The following is a 19,642-nucleotide window of genomic DNA, read 5'->3' on the forward strand; positions in this document are numbered from 1 at the left end:
AAATACATACTTGAATGTAGTGGTTAAAGCGTATCTGACTAGAAGTGGTAATGGAAAAAAATTGGTTTTAAATAAAATTTCAAGATCTGGATAAGATTTTATATATCTATAAATTAAATTAATTAAGAGATGAGTTGGATCACCAAAGGATGCTCATGATCCTTCGGCAACGTAGAGGGGCGTAGGGCGGCTAGCATCGTGGAAAAGATAAAAAGGTCCCAATCCGGGTTTTTTCTCCACACTCAAAAGCAGCTCGGGGACCAAATTGTAAAATTCATAAAACCGCGCGTCTTTAGTGTTAGTGCTTCTTCCCCGTCCACGGCGGAAAACCCTAACCCCTCTCCGCCGATCCCCGCCACCGCCCCCCGCCCCACCTCCCCCCCCCCCCCCCCCCCCCCCCCCCCCCCCCCCCCCCAAAAACCAACATCCGAATCCCTCCCCCCCAATCTCCCGGTGTACCCCGCCGCTCGCGCCGCTATGCCTGACGTGCAACCTCTCGTCAGTGACTTCGTCCTCAAGCTCAAGCGCCGGTAAGCCGCCACCGCTCCCCGCCCCGCCCCGTCCGATTCGGTTGCCGTTGCTCATGCCCGTGCTTATCTGTTGGCGGACAGGAAGGTGGAGGGGTCGCACGCCGTGGCGCGGCAGACGGCAGAGCTGCTGCGTTCGGTGGTATCGCAGCACCGGATGGGCAGCAGTGCCAACCAGGCGGCCGCGCTTGCCGACGCCGTACGCGCTGTCGGGGAGCAGCTCATCGCCGCCAACCCCATCGGTAAAAGATCCAACAGTTTTACTGACGATTTGTGATGCTGTCGTGTTCCAGTTAATTATAGAGGATAGTGGTTGCTTCTAATCGTATCATTAAACACTCAAAGACTGATCGGATGGATAATTTGCTAAATTTCTGCAATGTTTTGTTGGGTTTCTAAAATATTGATCTCCGTGCACTGTACTTGATTTGTAACATTCGTTTTTCTTTCGTTGTGTGAGAATTCTGTGCCCTCTATAAACAGTGTTACGCGACCACCAGTGTTGGATTTCAAGTCACATTTGGAGGTGTCCAAAATTCTTTTCCTGAATCAGACCCTTGCACCAAAGTCAGACTCCAACACACCCATGTTGGGATAACACTGCCCTCTGTTTCCCCAAATGACAATTAAACCTCCATGTCCAAAAGTTATCAGTTTATCACTGAAGCGGGTGTGCCTAAGAAAGGAAGAATGCATGAACTTTATGAATGCAAATATGCAATCTCATGGTCCCATGCTATTTGAGCTAGTGTTTAATGTTACTTTGGCAAACTAGATTTCTATTTCTTGAATTTTTATCCATTACCTTAATCAGAGTTATGCTATATTTATTGTGACTGAATTTAGTTTGCTCTCAACTGTAGTTTGCTGGCTGCCACTTCGGGGCTTATCGGCAAACTATGCTTGTAGATAATTATTGGTATCTGGGGCCATTACTTATAATATACCTAATCTTTATTAATTTGAGGTCTTGAATTGCATTGTTTGTGGCTTTGATTGGTGTTCAGTTGATGGCCTCAGAGATACCAGATTCAGTTTCACGGGACTAACCTTGCTATTGAGCTTTGTGTTTTGCCACCAATAGTTAACCCATTGGTGAATGGCATAATTTAATAGAAATAGTTTCAAGCTGTTCATTTTTCCCGAGTTTGAATTGTTACATGTTTACCTGGATAGGTCTCATTATATTATCTTCCTTCTTCTCAAGCTCTGATGACACACCTATCTGTAAAAGGAATTATCTGTTTTTTTAAAAAAATTGGTATACACCTCGGGGGTGGGGGGGAGGGGGGGGGGCTAAATAATAGAGATTAAGGGCTAGAGCTAGAGATTAACGGTGATTTGAGGCTATGTCTACAGTATTTTACAGGTAAAATCAGGCTCTCCCCCCCCCCCCCCCCCCCCCCCCCGGGATCCGCCCCTGTAGTATCTGATTGGTAAATGAAGTATCTGATCCCTTCTTTCTGTCACATGTTGAGTGGAATTAATGCAATAGGCACACTTATCCAACCAAAGGGTGCATAGATGATGATGCTCCAACTTATCTAAAGCTCCTGGAAGTAATTTCTTGACTTGGGAGGGACCTAGAACAATGGAGTACTTATATACCAAAGAACAAGTGAAGTAAAAATCAACTTAGACAAATATGATGGCAGCATTTAGCGGCATTTCAGTTCCTTGTCGCTGCTTGGCTTAGCTAATATGTCTTACTTGGCTCCATGTATCGTCACCATGTCAAATTGTGATTGACATTGCCTTCATATATCATGGGATGGGGTGGGGCATCTTCCAAGGCCCATAAACTCTCCTTCCCACAGCCTTCCTGTCAACTTCTTCTTCTGGGAAATAATATTTTATCGTGCATCTCAATCTCATACCAATCCTTGACGAGATTAATTTCGTTTCCTACCTCTGAGGCAACATGCAGTCGCTTCAAATAGGACTGAAGTTAAGTCACCCTCTTAATGCTCTGCCAAGGGATTCACATGTGACATCAACTTCTTTGATTCAGTAGGATGCAACATCTTATAGCCATCACAATACTTGCATTTGAATTGCACAATTTTTCCGCCAACCATAACTAGAATACTAACATGATTCCACAGTGTCTGGCTGTCTAGATTATTTTCTTCTGCATACTAAAGAGCAGCAAGATATTTCGTCTTAGTGACGATTAGGAGTGATTCTCTGCAGAAGATCTTGGGTAACGAGCAAGGAGAAGATTTAGAGGATATACAGAGGAAGACAAGAATCTTTACGAAGGCAAGCACGAGTGACTAACCATGGCTAGGAGTGATTCTCCACTGCCCTGTTTACCAATGATAGGGACCTATTCTGGCATTTATCTGTCCATGAAGATGGTTCTGCCGCAAGTCACCAGATAAGATGGGGAGAGCATCTTGTGTTGAGAGTTGGCAGTGGGTGAAAAGCCTAAGCCAGCGATATGGGGAGGTGGAGCTCACCGTTTGCACCAGAGTGCCGAGGTGTGAGGGAAATACGGCGAAGGAGAGGGAGTGGAGGTCTGTGGGGATTGATGGGGTGGAGCTTTCCGTTTAGTTCAAGACCAAGTAGTGTGACCTGATCTAGCTGCATCCAGTACACTTATGTGGACCAATACGTGGATTATGGAATATGGCCTGGATCGCATCCAGGGCGTATCACAGCATATCTGTATCCAATACGTATCAGATACATATCGGATACATGATATGCTACCCCGATGGAGTATTCACACATCAGAGATTAGGTCTCAATCTGGAAGTTAGTCAAGTAATCGTAATCCAGTTGCTGTATTCTGCATGTGTGTTAGATCATAAGAATGCTGACATTAGCTTGACTCAGGGGTGACACTTTCAATTCAGCTTCCTGTATGGCAGGCAATATGTGGCTGTAATAGGCAGGATACCTTACCTATACTTTCCAAATTGTAGCACTAGTCCTTTTTTCTTCAAACTCCAATCAATGTGGATTCTGTTCTTGCAGAGCTTGCTGTTGGAAACATTGTCAGACGTGTTTTGCACATAATAAAAGAGGAGGATATATCTTCTACAGCAGTTGGAATCGAAGGTCTTTCTGTTACTGTTGACAGTGATGATGAATTTGACAGTGAGCATGATGATCGCCCTGCATTGTCTGCTGCTGTCCTTGCTGCACATGCTAGAAATGCCCTTCGTGCACCATCATTGCAGACTCTCCTAGAAGATATTCCCGTGACTCCTGCAATTTCCCGCACGGCATCATCAACTGGTGACTCAGATGGAAAAAGTAAATGTATGCTCTTATCTGTTAACTTTCATGCTTGTTATCTTAGTGTTCTCTTTCACGACTAAATGTCTCAGTTGAACTGGTATTCTTGGTCCTACTTGTATAATTTGGCAAAAATATTGTTTTAAAAGATGATCATACCAGGGCCATATTTTGAAATTTATTTTAAACTTGTAGGGCCATTATGTTTTGTTTATGTCATGTTTGGCACTATAATCATGTTTTTTACTATAGCAGCTGGAGATAAGAGCTCAACTAGGAAGCTGAAGCATGATGTCATCGCAGCCATTGGTGATCTTATTGATGAGATTGACTCATGCTACGAACCGATTTCTGAGCAAGCTGTGGAACTTATTCACCAAAAGTATGATCTTACTTTGGCTAACATACAGACATCACAATGATATTGCTTTAGAATAATATGAACTGCTTTTTAATATTTAGTTGCTTCAGTGGTGATATACAATTTTGAGCTTTTGCATATAATAGTTATTCTGGATACATTTAATGGGTATATCTTAAAGCATCTCTGAAACAGAAAATGTTGGGTTGGTGTGGGTGGCTTTGATTTGTTGAAACATTAGTTGCTGATTAATGGAAACTTACAAGTTCAACAGGTCAAATATCTAGAAAAGGCTTTAGTAGAAATACCACGTCCAGTTATTAAAAATAAAGAAGTCATCTCATGCAATTAGCTTTTGTCAATAATTTATTTATCTTCTGATGCAAAGAAGCTTTTTTTTTGCATAAGCAACCATTGCAATTACTTTGCTTGCTCGAGAGTAATACACCAGAGGAATATTTGCCTTTCAATATAAGCATTATATAGGTTTGATGGGCCAATATCTGAAGCACAATGGTTTTGAGTCTTAATTATTCTGCCAACTAGTTTCGGAGGTTCTCTATAGATACAAAAAGTACCAGCTGAAATATATTTCTTGCTTACTGAAATGCTAATTGTTTATTGTTTGCCACAGTGAGGTAATCCTAACTCTAGGCCGTTCTAGAACTGTCAAGGAGTTCTTGTATGCTGCGAAAGAGAAGAAGCGATCTTTTCGTGTATTTGTTGCTGAAGGTGCTCCAAGGTATGTGCATTATTTGAACTTTAATGTAACCTGATTGTTTCTTGTGCACTGTATAATCTTGTTTGACCCAGTGTCGAAACTTTGACGATTGCATCAGATATCAGGGCCATGTTCTTGCAAAAGAGTTGGTTGAGAAAGGTGTACAAACTACAGTTATAATAGACTCAGCAGTTTTTGCTATGATCTCTCGAGTTAACATGGTATGTGCATGTAGTGATTGTTGATTTGCCAACTCTTTGTTTTCGTTACAATTCCAATAATGATTTTATCTGAAGGTCATAGTTGGAGCACATGCTATAATGGCAAATGGTGGAGTGATTGCACCAGTTGGGATGAACATGGTTGCACTTGCTGCTCAAAGGCATGCTGTGCCCTTTGTTGTGGTTGCTGGTAGCCACAAGGTTGATTTCTGCACATTATACCTAATATTTACAACCTTTGTGGCCAAATAAGAATCAGTGTCTACATTTTACTGTTTTTCCAATGTATGCGTGTGTCCATAACTTAATATAGAGACTCAAATCAATGTTAAGACATGGTGCACTATCCTGCAGTTAGCTCACAAGAGACTCAAATCAATGTTAAGACATGGTGCACTATCCTGCAGTTAGCTCACAACTATGTTCAATAAATAAAGAAAAGAAGTGGAATTTGAAGAACTTAAGAGGATGCTGTCAATGTCATATTGTGGTGATACAATCATAGTAGCATCTTAACCAAATGTTTCCCTGACATCAATTCAGATACAATTCGTTCACCCTACCATGTATCATTATCTGAAAACATTCCCATCATCTAAGGAAATCTCTTGAATGTTTCCATTTTCCACAGGTGCCATGCTTAGAAGCTTCATGAGTGTAGCATAGGTTCACATCATATAGTGCATACACCATTATTCTTTGTATTTTAGTGTCAAATAGATTTGTACTATGTGAAGTATTTTCTTGTGAATAGCAAGCTAGAAAGATGGTTAATCCTCTCTGGACATGAACCCCACCCTGGCTGGGATTAATGCTGAGGCCTCTCATCAGGAGCACTATTTGCTTGCAAAGGGGGCCACTTAAGTGCTCAAGTGAAGTATTTTATAACCTTCAAAATTTGTACTTTCTTAAAGAAATGCTCACTCCAATATACATTTTCAGCAATTCATTTGTTGAATTATTTGTTGCCAAAAGATTATAGCAAATATACAACAACATCAGAATACTTTTGATGAAAAATGTACTAGTATTTTCCTTTATGTTAGGTAGGTGTCAAAGTTTTAAAATGTTGACTGTACACAATTGAGAACCATGAGTAAAGGAGAATACACTTGTTGCGTAAATAGCAATAGTTGGTATCCACAATTTGAATGCTCGGTCACTGAATATCAGTTAGATGTATTTGTAGTAGAATCTGTTAATAAAGTTTCCATTGTAATAGCCTTCTTTCTCACATGCAGCTGTGTCCTTTGTATCCACACAACCCAGAGGTGTTACTGAATGAACTTAAGTCGCCATCTGATTTGCTTGACTTCGGCGAGTTCTCAGATTGCATGAATTTCAGTACTCAGGATGGCAGCCCCCTACTAAATGTTGTCAATCCGACATTTGACTATGTGCCACCGAAGCTTGTGAGCCTATTTGTCACTGATACGTAAGTTCTCTACATCTGTTTTATGGGGTCTGATAATTTAAGAGAATGGATATGTACTTGGTGCTGCTTGCATTAGCAGTTAGCCAGAGATTTCCTTTGGTGACGTGGTGACTGGTGTGCTGGTGCCATGTAAATTTCCATTTGATGAAACTCTATTGGACTATTTCTATTGGACTCCAATTAAAAATTTTAATTACTTATTTGGTGACAAAATTTAGGGAACCTAATTTCTACCAGTGGCAAATACTCACTCTGCACTTGCATGAAACCATTCAGTTTGTTTTCCTGATCTAGTTACCTTTGCCTGACAGTGGGGGCCACAGTCCATCTTATATGTACCGGCTCATTGCTGAGTACTACTCAGCAGATGATCTCGTAGTGCAACGGAAGTCAACAGCATGAAGGAACACAAAAGCATTCAACTTCGTGTTCTGAAGGTAGGATCTGTGACCGTGTTCAAACCCAAGTGCTGGTTTTAATACTTATCACAAGCTGTTGTTGCATGCAGAGCTAGAGATGTTCGGATTCGGTTACTGTCAAACTGAGGGAAATCAATGCAAGCATTCTCCTTGCGGTACCTGTAATGGTTGCGGCGTTTTGGGTGTAAACTGTTGAGGAAATGTGGATGTGACCTACTATGGATGAATTGTTTTGACTACAGAAGATACAAATGTATGATTGATGTAGAGGGTGGCTGTTCCATATCCGTGCATCCTGGTCTGGGACAGTCCAAATTTTGCCTGTTCTAAATTCCAGCTGTTTCATGTGTATGAAGTATTCGAATACACACTAACGGAATTTGCTGAGCTATTTTTCATCTTTTTTTAAATTGACCATACTCATTTCTAGCCTGTCGTTTTTAGCTATGTGCCGTGTTCATTTAGATACCTGTATCAACTGTTAGGCTTACGAATGAGTCCAAGAGTTATAATCGTAATTCGGGAAAAGAAATCTGGGAGGTATAATAGTAAATAATTTTTCATGTCTGAACGATGAATGATTCTGAAGTAGTAGTCACATTTCTCTGCATTGCTATCTTGTATTACGACGACAATCTGGCTTCGGTAAATGGCCACGGAAGAATCCCGTGTACGAACAACGCACACGAGGGACGCATTCCCACGTCTCAGATTGGTACGGGGTCGGCGAGTTTGATGCACAGCATGAGGTCGGACTCCGGCGAGGCCATCGGCGGCAGCGAGAAGTGCCCGTACGTGGAGCTCCCGCTGCGGAGCTCGCCCATGGTCACCAGCGCGGCGATGGTGTTCCGGAAGATGCCCTGCTCGGCAGCGGCCGCCGCCGCCAGGGGGGTGGTACCGGCGCCGGAACGCCCTCCGCCGGCCTGGAATACGGCCTCCATGGTGGCCTCGCACTCGCGGACGAGCCCGGAGATGAGCTCCGTCGCGAAGAAGGGCTGCCCGAGCACCTTCTCGATGAAGGGCAGCCGGAGGAGCCGACCGGTGCGCTTGTCGTACTTCTTGAGGATCTTGGCCAGCCCTGTAAAGTTCATCCATCAATTAGCCTTTCTTTCGTGTTTTTTCTTAAAGAATCTTCAAGTGCCATGTCCAATTTGTTTCATGATGAAAACTTTGCAGACAGACGAAGCAGCTCCTGGTGAGTGATGGGCCGAATATGACTGGTCTACTAGTTGAAGCGTTCAGCCCAGTCAAAATTTCGAGTCGAAAGTCAGAATTGAGCCCTTCAGTTTTCAAAAAAAAAAAGGGACACGGACACAGCTCCACATGATAATTGCGTACCTACCGAAAATCAAGAACTTGGTGGCTTTGTTAGGCTATGTGGCATATGCTGCTACTATCCCTTTGGCCTTTGCCAATTACTCAATATTTTTTTAAACACAAAAACCTTACAATTTGAAATGTACAACCTGGAAGCTGTCGGTTCTAGCAAAACAAGAAAAAAAGAATCCTGTTCTTGCTACCTGGGATGATGCAACTAAAGATTGTGCTATTCCTTTCGGAAAGTCTTTAAATTAAATTGCTGTCAGCGTGAAGAGTTTGACGGTCGAGTAACCATGGCACGTTTTTCAGCCGTCTCATCTGAAGTAAGGATGGAATGACAGAACATTACCGTGAGCCAACAAGATCACGAATCTACGCTCGCAGCGGCCCAATGTCGAGACCGTCTACGCCATTTGGCAAGTGGCATGCCACAAGCAAAACAGAGGTGCAGGAACAGAGAGGTACACCGTAGAAAAGCAGAGCAAGTACAGAGGCAGAGCAACCGAGGCGACCTGTGTAGTTGATGGCGCTGTAGTTGAGCAGCAGCACCATCTCCCCGTGCAGGTCGACGACCTCCCTGCGCACCCTCCTCATCTCCGCCGCTCGCCGCGGCGCCGCCGGCTCATGATCGCCCGCCGCCACCTTCTTCACCGCCTCCTGCAGCTCCTGCACAGACGAAAACGCCGCAAGCGTAAGTCACGCCGCAACACTAGGCGCGCTGCATTTCGTACCAAAAAAAAAGAAAGCAGGGGACCCGGGACGACGTGCCCTGTGGCGTATGACGAAGTCCTCCTCCCGCTCCAGGAAGAAGGCGTTGAACCGGTCGACCTCGCCGTCGAGCAGCCGCAGGAAGGCAGCCTCCGCCGCCCTCCTCCGGCGGGGCGCCGACGGGTCCGCCGGGACGAGGCGGACGAGCCTCTTGAGGCGCTTGTACGCCAGGAACTTGTCCCGCCACTCCGGGAGGCTCTCCTCCACCTGCTTCTTCAGCCTCTTCCCAAACTTCATCTCTTCTGTGTCTGTCTCGCAATGCTTCAGCACCCAACGACGGCTGGTTTGGTCGCTCAGCCCAGCAGCTTGTAGCTAGTAAGATCTATGCATAAAATACACGTACTCACAAACTTATATATATGTATATATGTGATGGCGTCGTGGTTTGGCAAGTGTAATGGCAAGCATTGTTGGGGAGAGATGGGCATGGGGTGAGTGTGACTTGTGAGGGAGATTAGACATCGTTGGGGAGGAGTGCAAGATGGGTTAGCTACTAGTACGCTGCTGGGAATATCTCGCGGCATATGCCATGGTTGGCATGGAGGACAGGAAGGGGAAGGTGAGCTTAGTGATGGTTGACAACGTGACTTCACAAGGTTTTCACCATCAGAACAGCGAGAGATCGTCATGATTTGGTGAGTCTTTCTTAACCAGCCGGATTTTTCGTCAGAGTCGCAGGCTGTGGCATGTCCAAACAACCGGGTCATGGGGAGAATTCTTCAGAAAAAAGGAGAGGAAAGAGTCAGAGGGGAGGACTGGAGGTGTAAGAATAAGAATCTGTGCAAGGCATATTCCACTACATGCGCGGACTCGGCGACACGATCGGGGGCTTTGCGTCTCGGAGGGTTTTGCTTCCCATGGATCCACACGGGTCATGGTCGGTCCGCGAAGGGTATGATTCCATGGGATCTTCGAAAGTCCACAGTTGACATTCCAACGGAACCTTTCCTTTTGTCACTCTGTTCTCGGGTTCGGATCCTCTCTCTCCAGAAATGCTTTTGCAGGTACGACAAGTATCCATCCGGATTCACTCCGGTTTATCAATAGTCTACCATAATCCATAAAGATAATCTCCAACACACCTCGTTGTTTTACAGGTATTGTGAAAGCATATTTTTTCCGACGATTTTTAGAGTACATAAATCAACAAAAATTAAATATTTTCTGAAACATGTTATGGTGCTCGCAGATTTATTCATGCCTAAGTGCACGCATAGACACTCAATCGGAGAACTGAGCCAGCATGTTACTGTGCTATTCTCAGGCATATTGCTAATAATTAGTTGAATATAAGCATCCACTCTGAGTCAACGACCTGAATCCATGTAGCCATGCCAAATCTAAGAAATATAGTTCCGCAGTTTGCAACACAAATTAATAATTTCGATGACAAGCACTTTTGATGATCAGATATACTCTCTTTGTCCCAAATTATAGCTCGCTTTAGATTTTCTATATTCATAGATATTATTAGGCATCTAGGGTATACCTAAATGCATAACAAAATCTATGAATCTAAAAAAGTCAAAACGACCTATAATTTGGAACGGACGAAGTATTGAAATCATTCTGTTGCAATAGTTCTCATTCATTACTTAAGTCTTTTATGGTTTTTGAAGATGCACCGATATTATTATAATATAGGATTAGTAAGTACCTTGGCTTCTACTATAACGGTATGTGTTATGTAGTGATGATAGTATTTCGAACAATAATCATATTTATGCAGGTGAAAGGACCTCTAGCCTAATGGTTAGAGCACCTAAGTAGTACCTAGTAGACTCGGATTCGACTCCCTGTAGGAGCGAATTAAACGGGTCTAGAATAAAAAATTATAAAAAAAATAGGTAGGAGCTTCCCTGCTAACTTCGTAAAAAAAATCATATTTACGTAGAGCAACTACAAAGTTGTTCATGAACTCTCCAACGGCACTAGAATTCAAATTTTCTGCTGCCATATATGGTATTTTGTTGCTTGAAAGAATAATCTTTATGTACGTGTCCGGTTCACATCCCCTGATGATCATGTAGTATGATGAGTATATGCCTACATTCTTTGTCTAGAAAAATGACCAAAGTGGAGATTGGTTTGTCAAGGCGGTGACACAAGGAAGGTTGCCCGGCCGGTTCGGGTATCTTTCAAGATTCGGCGCCCGGCCGAGAGGCATATCCTATCTGACTTGACTCGCCGTGCTGTCGCTTAGCTTGCCATGGGCCGTCAAAGATTTGACTTGCAAAAATCCCTTCTTTTTCAGAGGTTTAAGATGTGACTTCGTTTATTCAGAAAAAAAAACAAAAGATGATGTGATTCAAGCCTCAATGTATCAAGCATGTGATCCAGCAGTTTTTCTTTCGATAAATGGGATAGATCCATCCGATTAAAAGGTGCGAATTCGTACCAGGCCACCACACCTTACATTTCTTTTTAAGAACATTTCGGAGAATTTCGCATTGGAACATTACATTTCGGACAACTGCTAGGCTTCTCATCCTTGCAAATTGATCAACAAGCAAATTGATATTATCATCATCCTTGCAAATTGATATAAGTGATGATTATATATCGCCAGATCCCATGCATGTGTCATCTTTTAATAACTTCTTAACACTTGAATCACTGGCACCGAACCCAGATGTGTGGGCGTCGTCACTTCTAGAATCTTTACGACAAAAATGTGCTCGTAGATATCCTTAAATTAGTCAACAAACATCACAAATTGATAGCGTTGATGCTTGTCTAATCCTTGCATTTTTCTCTCTCCCTCTTTTCAATTTAACGTTGTTTAGCATGTTTTGCTTAGGCTAAACCAGATTGAAACGTGTGTGGGCAGGCAGAAAAGGTGATGCTTAATCATGAAGTTGGGCCAACCACTCTAGTTTTACATCATCTAATCTCAACCGGATATTCAACGGATTAAGAGTCCTTTTGGTTGGAATTTTGAAAGTACTTTAGCTTGACAAAAGCTAAAAGTCAATCAAAGGGGTGGGCTGCGTACCACCAGCTTCCACAAAAGCAGCTTCTCTTTAGTTCAATTCTCATTAAGCCCCTGCTTCCACCGGCTGTAGCATCGAAGTTTTTCTCGAATTACCTGCCTGCCTCTGGTAATGCGTACCGCTTCATCAAAAAAATACAGCGACGGACCTTTCTTCTTCGCCTTTCTTCCCGGCGGCGGCGCCCCTCCCCACTGCAGCCCCCTCATCTCCTCCTGGCGGCGCCCCTCCACAGTCCCCTCCTCCTCTCTGGCTCTCCGGCGGCGGCCGCCCCTCTCTGGGCCCCTCCTCTCCGGCGGCGGCGCCCCTCCCCACTGCGGCCCCCTCCTCTCTTGCCGGTGGTGCCCCTCCCCGATCCTCTCCGGCTCTCCAAGCGGCGGCGCCCCTCCCTAGGACCCTCCTCTCCTGGAGGACCTGGGGAGGAGGAGGCCGAGGTGGTCATGGAGGCACTGGCACAGGAGGTCGTGGATGCGTGGGAAAGCCAGGGCCGCGAGCTGCTCGAGCGAGGCGAGCCTTCCGCGGGTGAGCAAATCCTCCTGTGGGGCTAGGTCCTTCGGCGCGCTGCGAAGCTCCTCTGGTGGAAGAGATAATGGCGAGATCCGGAGGATCCCTCGCCGAGCTCCCCTCCCGTGGACTACTCCACCACCGTCGTCATCGCCTCGTGGCACCACGCCTTGGTCTCCTCACAGGCCGGCGGTGGCGCTACTCCTCCGCCTTGGGTGGCGGGAAGAAGAAGGGGAGGCGCTGGGCCGCGCGCTGATCCGGCCACCAAGCGAGCAGCGAGGCGCTGGACTTCGGGCGCCGCCGCATGATGCTTCTCGAGTCCGTTAGCGACATCGACGCCGTGCTGCAGCGGGCCTTCGATTTTGGTCGATTCATTGTAACACTAATCAAATTGAGTAGCTGAAACTACAATAAAGGTGCCGATCTATCGTGAAAATAAAATCGATCTACGATGAAAATTTTACGATACATTCTTTCTCAAAGATCTATAATATTTCTGGTTAAAAATGTCATAAAATTTTAAATCCGATCAAATTTACAAATTCGAGCAAATTTAGTGATAAAGTTACGAAACGTTTATAAAAATTATCACTGTAGCTAAAAAGAAATCATCACTCGCTGGTACATGGTAATTCTGTGATAATACAAGGTCCATGAAAATATCATAAATCAATTACGATCCTACGTGTAAGCATTTGTTGAAAAATAAGGTGTGAAAAACGTTATAAATCAAGCACGGTAAATAGAAGGAAAACGTGCTTCTTCCACTGGTCTAACGTGTTCTCGATCGAATGGGAAGGATGAATTTCTAGAGTATGTTTGGTACTTAGCATTAGCACGAGAAAAGCTTGTTTTCCCGAAAAAAATGGTTTACTTGCCGCAGCAAGAGGAAAAAAAGAAAAGGATCGGTGGCGACAACTTTGTGGCTCACTGTGGCGGCTCAGATTAAGAATTTTCATGATTTTTTTTCTCATACAGTCATACTAAAATGCAATAGTAACCATCTTGTACTCTGAATAAATAAAATGTTGTACAAAGTGCAACAATAAGAAGTTCACGAGAATATCTGCCGCACAACTGCATCTCCCCCGCATCTCCCTCTCTCTTGCGTTGCTTGCTGCCCACATTGCTGTCACCCGGGCCCGCACTCTGCTTCTGGCGTGCTTGCGGTGGCAGCAGCGGAAGCTGGGCTGCCAGGGCTTTGCATTTCGGTTGGCGCAACAACTACTTCACACGTGTTTGATACGAGGTAATAAAATTTAGCAGAATCAGATCGGATGTTCGGATGTTAATTAGAAGGACTAAACATGAGCTAATTATAAAACTAATTGCATAGATGGAGTCTAATTCGCGAGATGAATCTATTAAGACTAATTAATCTATCATTAGCAAATGGTTATTGTAGCACTACATTGTCAAATCATGAACTAATTAGACTTAATATATTCATCTCGCGAATTAGACTCCATTTGTGCAATTAGTTTTGTAATTAGACTACGTTTAATAATCCTAGTATCAAACATCCGATATAACTGGTACTAAAGTTTAGCGGGTATCAAGCACCCCGGCCCCCCGCTGCGGCCAGTATCGCAAGCAGGCCAAGGCAACAGCATCTAGGCCGAGTATAAAAAAACAGCAGCTAGGCCGGCAGCTTTGCATTGTTGGCCGCGCCGCCGTCGACAAGCCAAAATAATATGCACAGCGTCAATCAGGTGAAATAATATGCCCAGCGTTAATCAGGTCAAAATAATAGGCCGATTAGCACTAATACTAGCACTATTCGGGCTAAATAAATTAAGCTGCTGGACTGGAAAAAGATTAAACACTAATATGCACAGCGTTAATCAGGTCAAATGATCAAGTAATAGAGTAGTACTCTAAGCAAACCTGTGCTATGAAAAACAAGATGAAAATTAACCGGTAGACCGGACTATCTCGGGTCAACAGCCATGCTAACCATAGCTTAACTGAGATCAGGCAACACTACTCACGTGCATCTTCAAGAAATGGAATTAAAAGAGCATGTAGTGATTGCTAACGCACGCAAGCTGATTCCTATGCAATTATGCATCTTGGTGTCTAGCTGCAGCTGCCTGTGAGGCCGGCCGGGTGCTAGCAGCAGCAGCTGGGCTGCCAACAGTCATCGGCGGCCCGAGCTCGGCTTTTTGGCATGTACTACTTAGCTGGGCCTGATGTGACCAGCAACGCAGGCAAGCAGGCCAAGCCCAAGGTACACCAGACCGGTCGGTACTACGACTTGTGCTGTCTGACAGGCCAAACAGACCCTAGTCCCTAGCGCTATCATGCACAAATTCATATGATTTTTATTTAAATACATTTCTACTTCCTGTTGAATACTTCATTTAAAGTACTAAGTGTGGAAAATAGGGCCTTTTAAATATGATTATATGGATAAGTTTCAAGATCATTACAAATTTGGAAGAAAAAACAAATGTTGAATGGGCTTTGCTATCGAGCTCAAGATCAAGAATCTGACAGCAGCCTTAGCCCTTAGAAGCGGATCCGCACTACTAAATAGATCAACCTGCTGCAATCGAGTAGCAACTAGCGATTGAAGTAGAGCATGAGCTGCTGCTGTTGCTCTGCGCGCCATCAATAGTCATCACGGATGTCAGCATGGATCAAAACATCAAGCTAGTCGAATCATTGCAGAGAGATCGCTAAACCAAGAGCTAACATGCGACAAACTGCGGCAGAGCAGGAAGCCTTGAGCACGAGTAGGATGAAAGGAAGGAATGTCCTGTGGCCGGAGAAAAATACAGCCACAGTCCTAACCATAGTTTATATTATATTTATAAACACGGAGATGGAGCAGGCAGGGTTGGACACCGAGTTACTACTCTTCACATGCTTTTCATACTGTCTAAAATTATCAAAATAAGAGTTCAGAGTAAAAAATTATGCTAATAGGAAGTGCCAAAAGACACACACAAAGGATGATCCGGTGTTCATAACCCTTTCACTCGGACTCTAATTTCGATGATCTTGCATGAGAGATGTATCCATTCGTGAATAACGTACAGTTTCACTTTATTAAAATCATTTAATTTTTTTTATATTGTAATTTAGATATTATTGTAATTATTATGTGGTAATTTGGAGGTAGAAGTTTGACTTGTCCCTAGAAGACAATTGAATTTTTTATCTATCTCCAGGAAATAGGCTACAATGGAACATACGAGACTAAACATAACTCGATGTGCAGTTTTTTGAATCTTATTGGAGGTATATATAGTTCAACTTGGAATTGCTTTCGATAAGCACACAGAAATTCATTTAAATGATAGAAAATACCAAAGCTGTTCAAAAATTCTTGATACTCCTACATGACACCTTATATGTTGCCTTTTATGTAAAAAATAATCGGGTATATAAGATAATTTTTTTGCTAGTTACTTCGTAAGGGTATCTTAATCGGTTATTTGAAAACACTCAACTGTACTGGGCTGAAAGCAGCATCAAATTCAGCCCGGTTTAGCCCAAATCAAATCACTTCTAAGCCATTGGATCAAATTGACGGCTCAGATCAAGTCCGGACCAATATATATTCATCCTCCACCCACTGCTGCGAATTCCTAACCAGTTAAGAGCAATTCCTAAAAAATTCTTCCCCAAAACAAGGTATTGAGGGCTATGCTAAAAAAAAATTTCTCCAAAAACATATCAGCCTACACCAGAACAAAAAAACTATCACTCAATAATTTAAAAAAGATCATGTCATCGGAATCGGAATCAAGTATCAAAAGAATGACAACTCGTGGAACACGGACGGGTGGAAGAACCAGCTCCCCGCCGAGTCGAACTCGCCGGCGCGCGCCGCCCACCCTGCGTCCGGCTTGTCGAGGTTCCTACCGAGCGAGTGCATCTGGTTCTTGGCGAGCGAGTCACCGACGAACGCCATGAACCGGCCCCTCGCCGCGCGCAGGAACCACGCCGGGTCAAGGTGGGGCAGCTCGCACCCGGCGGGGCGCCACCACCACCGGACGAACCCGAGGTCTAGCCTGCCGTATCGCAGGCAGTCGTAGTGGTCGTGGATCACGGGGTAGGTCTCGACGGTGCCGCAAGCTGATCTGTATGACGGGAGATGCAATGCAATGCGGATGTAGATGTCAGCAGTGGACGGCCTCACCTGCATGCTTGGAGAGGTGGTGTGCCTCCAGGGCCTCCCACTTGCTGAAGTGCTCGCCGCACGGGTGGCAGCTGAGCCCGCCGGAGCCCTTGCCGATGCCAGCCTGGGTGGTGTCCTCGCAGGATGCGGAGTGGCCGACCGACACGGAGCCGTTCCGCTCCAGCAACACGTTCGGGGACCTCGGCGGCGCTGCATGCCGCGGCCCCGCATAGAGCCGTCGTACGGCAGTCCGTGGTCGGACCACGCGTGCCGGGGTGGAGCGTGCTGACGAAGGACGACACGCCGCCGCTGTCAGGTCCCCCGTTGCCGTCGGCATCGTGCGCGGCGGCAGTCCCGACGGCACCGAGCCCCCCGCATCCGTTGGCGGCGGAGCCTTCCCCGCCGCCGCCGCCGACGCGGCCTTCAGCTCCTCAACCCGCGCAGTAGCACTAGCTCCGGAAGCAGCAGCATCTGTGGCGCTCCCGCGTCGCCTCCTCTTGCCACTCACCCCGCCGCTCACCCTACCGGCGCTGTAGCCCCTCGCCCCGCTGCTCGCCCCGCCAGCACTGCCGCCGTTGCGCACGCGGGAAGGGGCCGTGCAGGAAGCTCGGGAAAAAACACGCGCGGGAAAGGGGGGAAGGGGCGGACTGGGGAAGACCAGCCGACACCAATATATGCAATATATGTGGGATGATAGGTGTTTTTTTTTGCATCGCCAATCCCTCCCTCCCCTCCTCAGATCTGCGAGCTGCTCCGCTTGAGTCCACGAGCAAGCTCTCGGCGGTCCACTGTGGTAGCCCGTGCGCCAGGCGGTTGAGGTGCCGTGCGGCTGGTGCGGGCTGGAGCTGTTGCTCTTAGCCGTGCGTCGCTCCTCCCACGGCGAGGGGCGCACCAGCCTCGCGGTTCAGCTGGCGGGAGCTCGGCCCGGAGTTGGTTGTGTGGCGGCCGCGGTGGTTGATGCTGTGGGCACGCTCTCCTCGTTGCCAGCTGCAGCAACATGGTGGCTTCGACGTCGGGCTGCAGGCTGCAGCATGCGTCCATGTGGCCCCTTCCATGTGGCTGGCAGTGATGCGCGGCTGCCGTCCCCTTGCAAGCCTCCGGTTAGACGGCCGCATCTCCTCAAGGTCCACCTATCCTCCTCCTTGGAGTAGTAGTAGTAATTAGACTTGTATAGTTATGATTGCCTGATTGATTATTGTTTTGTTGCTCATCTGCAGAATACCGTCACATGCATCGGCCCCTTCCAGTCCCCTCACAAGCCAACCCCTGGACATTCATATATGACACGGCGAGAACCAACCACTAGTAGAGAACTAACTTTTGATGCGTCCCCTTTTGTCCTGGTTTAAAGTAGGCTCGGGAGAAAAGGGGGTGCGCTATGGTAGGCAAGAATGGAGGCAAGAATGGTGGCGTGACCCTTTTGTCCCAGTTGGAGGTTCCAACCGGGACTAAACTTTTTGTCCCGGTTGGTAACACCAACCAGGACTAAACTTTTTGTCCCGGTTGGTAACACCAACCGGGACAAAAGGTCCACCCTTTTATCCCGGTTGGAGCCTCCAACCGGGACAAAAGGTGTTCCTTTTTATCTCGTTTGGAGTTTTTAACCGGGATAAAAACTCATCCCCATTATATACCAAGACAGAGATCTTTCTTCCTCCTCCAACCCGAGCCAGTCCACCACATAGACCAAGAGCTGAGCTTCAGCTACTCTCCAATGGTGCCGAAGCAAGGGAGGTGCTGCCCGAATTTTTTCCCCTCATTTTCATGGGAATTTCACTCAGCTAACACAAGTGTTGTGAAGGTTTGCTACTTCATCCTCGTGTTAAGCTTTGATTTATGCTTTGGAGATGGAAAGTTTATTTGCTAGAATATGATGAAGTAGAAAATGGAGAGGTATTTTGAGCTAGAATGTGAGGGAGATTGATGTGTCATATATAGTATGTATTCTTGCAGTGGTTTAAGAATGATTCTACCTTGTCTAGATGGTTTATCTTATCAAATTCAATATGGTTTTTCAAATCCATACTTGTTGAACTTGCATACCGTGTTCATATCGGCGGGAATGTTCTCCGTTGAGCAGCAATGTATGTCAAGAAGGAGGTTCGATTCTATGAGAAAGAGTGGATACGGACATCGTGACCGTGTCCCATTTTTCGTAGAATCGAACCTCTTTCATGACGAAGTGCGGTGCCACCTAATTGAGAACATGGTCACCATATGATCACGGTCTTCAAGTTCAACAAGTTCTGCAGGCATACTGTGGTCATCTCGGTAAGCATGTTCTCCGTGGAGCAGCAACGGACATCAAGGAGGATTTTTGATTTTATGAGAAAGAGCGGCAACAGACATCGTGGAAGACTGTGTCCCCTTTCTCGTAAAATCGAACCTCTTCCGTGACGAAGTAAGGTGCCGCCCAGTTGAGAACATGCTCACCGAGATGATCACGGTCTTCAAGTTCAACAAGTTCTGCAGTGCTAAGGTAAGAATTTTTGTACATAGATGGCTTCTGCTACTAGAGGAAGTGGTGATGGTGGGGGCGATCTTCATTCCTCTTTCGACAAGGAGAAAATCATAGTTGGCCCTCAGGATAAGCCGAAGAAAATGAGCGCGTTGGAGAAAGCAATGCTTTGTTATTTGCAGAAACGTCATGAAGAAGTTGTTGCCGCAGGTCAGGAACCTCCTTTTGGTGGTCGTTATGCTCCACCCTCAGTCCCGGGTGTTTCATGTCCACTTAGTACTACCGTTTCAGGCGGCACAAATAAACCACAGGATGAGGCTGGGTTAGCGGAACCTTCGTCTTCACCACCCAAGGATGCTTAAAGTCCTCCTAGATAATAACCACTGGATGGCTTGTTGTATTGTATCATGTTGTTTGGATCTTTAATTTAAATATGTGTATTTGTATCTATATCTAAACTTTTAGCATTATTTGCACTATAATGTTTGACATGCTTTCAATCGTGAATCCATTTTAAAGTGTAATCAATTTTCACGCGTAATC

General features: G+C 45.5%; 2 protein-coding genes across 4 annotated transcripts; one reads left to right on the top strand and one right to left on the bottom strand.

Moving 5' to 3' along the window:
* Nucleotides 1-413: 413 nt before the first annotated feature.
* LOC117839125 (uncharacterized) lies at nucleotides 414-7,362 on the top strand. Of its 3 annotated transcripts, none has more exons than XM_034719387.2 (10): nucleotides 414-530; nucleotides 612-769; nucleotides 3,510-3,797; nucleotides 4,026-4,155; nucleotides 4,769-4,876; nucleotides 4,974-5,076; nucleotides 5,152-5,277; nucleotides 6,318-6,511; nucleotides 6,823-6,948; nucleotides 7,020-7,362. In XM_034719387.2, exons 1-9 carry the CDS (start codon nucleotides 478-480, stop codon nucleotides 6,911-6,913), a joined length of 1,251 nt encoding a protein of 416 aa, XP_034575278.1. In that variant the 5' UTR covers nucleotides 414-477; the 3' UTR covers nucleotides 6,914-6,948; nucleotides 7,020-7,362. The 3 variants fall into 3 exon arrangements, with proteins under 3 accessions (XP_034575278.1, XP_034575279.1, XP_072146902.1); XM_034719388.2 differs by having other exon boundaries at nucleotides 4,029-4,155; XM_072290801.1 differs by lacking the exons at nucleotides 6,318-6,511; nucleotides 6,823-6,948; nucleotides 7,020-7,362 and adding an exon at nucleotides 5,831-6,311.
* A 111-nt stretch (nucleotides 7,363-7,473) lies between these two features.
* LOC117839126 (SPX domain-containing protein 3) lies at nucleotides 7,474-9,652 on the bottom strand. Its single transcript, XM_034719389.2, has 3 exons — nucleotides 9,019-9,652; nucleotides 8,763-8,916; nucleotides 7,474-8,008 (listed from the first exon to the last, which is right to left on the bottom strand). Exons 1-3 carry the CDS (start codon nucleotides 9,253-9,255, stop codon nucleotides 7,638-7,640), a joined length of 762 nt encoding a protein of 253 aa, XP_034575280.1. The 5' UTR covers nucleotides 9,256-9,652; the 3' UTR covers nucleotides 7,474-7,637.
* Nucleotides 9,653-19,642: the final 9,990 nt, after the last annotated feature.

This window comes from Setaria viridis, chromosome 9, assembly GCF_005286985.2.
Source record: "Setaria viridis chromosome 9, Setaria_viridis_v4.0, whole genome shotgun sequence".
In the NCBI taxonomy this organism is placed as follows: Eukaryota; Viridiplantae; Streptophyta; class Magnoliopsida; order Poales; family Poaceae; genus Setaria; species Setaria viridis.

Bases quoted from the DNA above. Each gene is read 5' to 3' on its own strand.
- LOC117839125 (XM_034719387.2), top strand. From the start codon at position 478: ATGCCTGACGTGCAACCTCTCGTCAGTGACTTCGTCCTCAAGCTCAAG. The intron at 3,798-4,025 runs GTATGCTCTTAT...TTTTTACTATAG, and splicing joins CTCAGATGGAAAAAGTAAAT to CAGCTGGAGATAAGAGCTCA. The intron at 4,877-4,973 runs GTATGTGCATTA...CGATTGCATCAG, and splicing joins GTTGCTGAAGGTGCTCCAAG to ATATCAGGGCCATGTTCTTG.
- LOC117839126 (XM_034719389.2), bottom strand. From the start codon at position 9,255: ATGAAGTTTGGGAAGAGGCTGAAGAAGCAGGTGGAGGAGAGCCTCCCG. The intron at 8,917-9,018 runs GCACGTCGTCCC...TCGTCTGTGCAG, and splicing joins ACTTCGTCATACGCCACAGG to GAGCTGCAGGAGGCGGTGAA. The intron at 8,009-8,762 runs GTCGCCTCGGTT...TGAACTTTACAG, and splicing joins CAGCGCCATCAACTACACAG to GGCTGGCCAAGATCCTCAAG.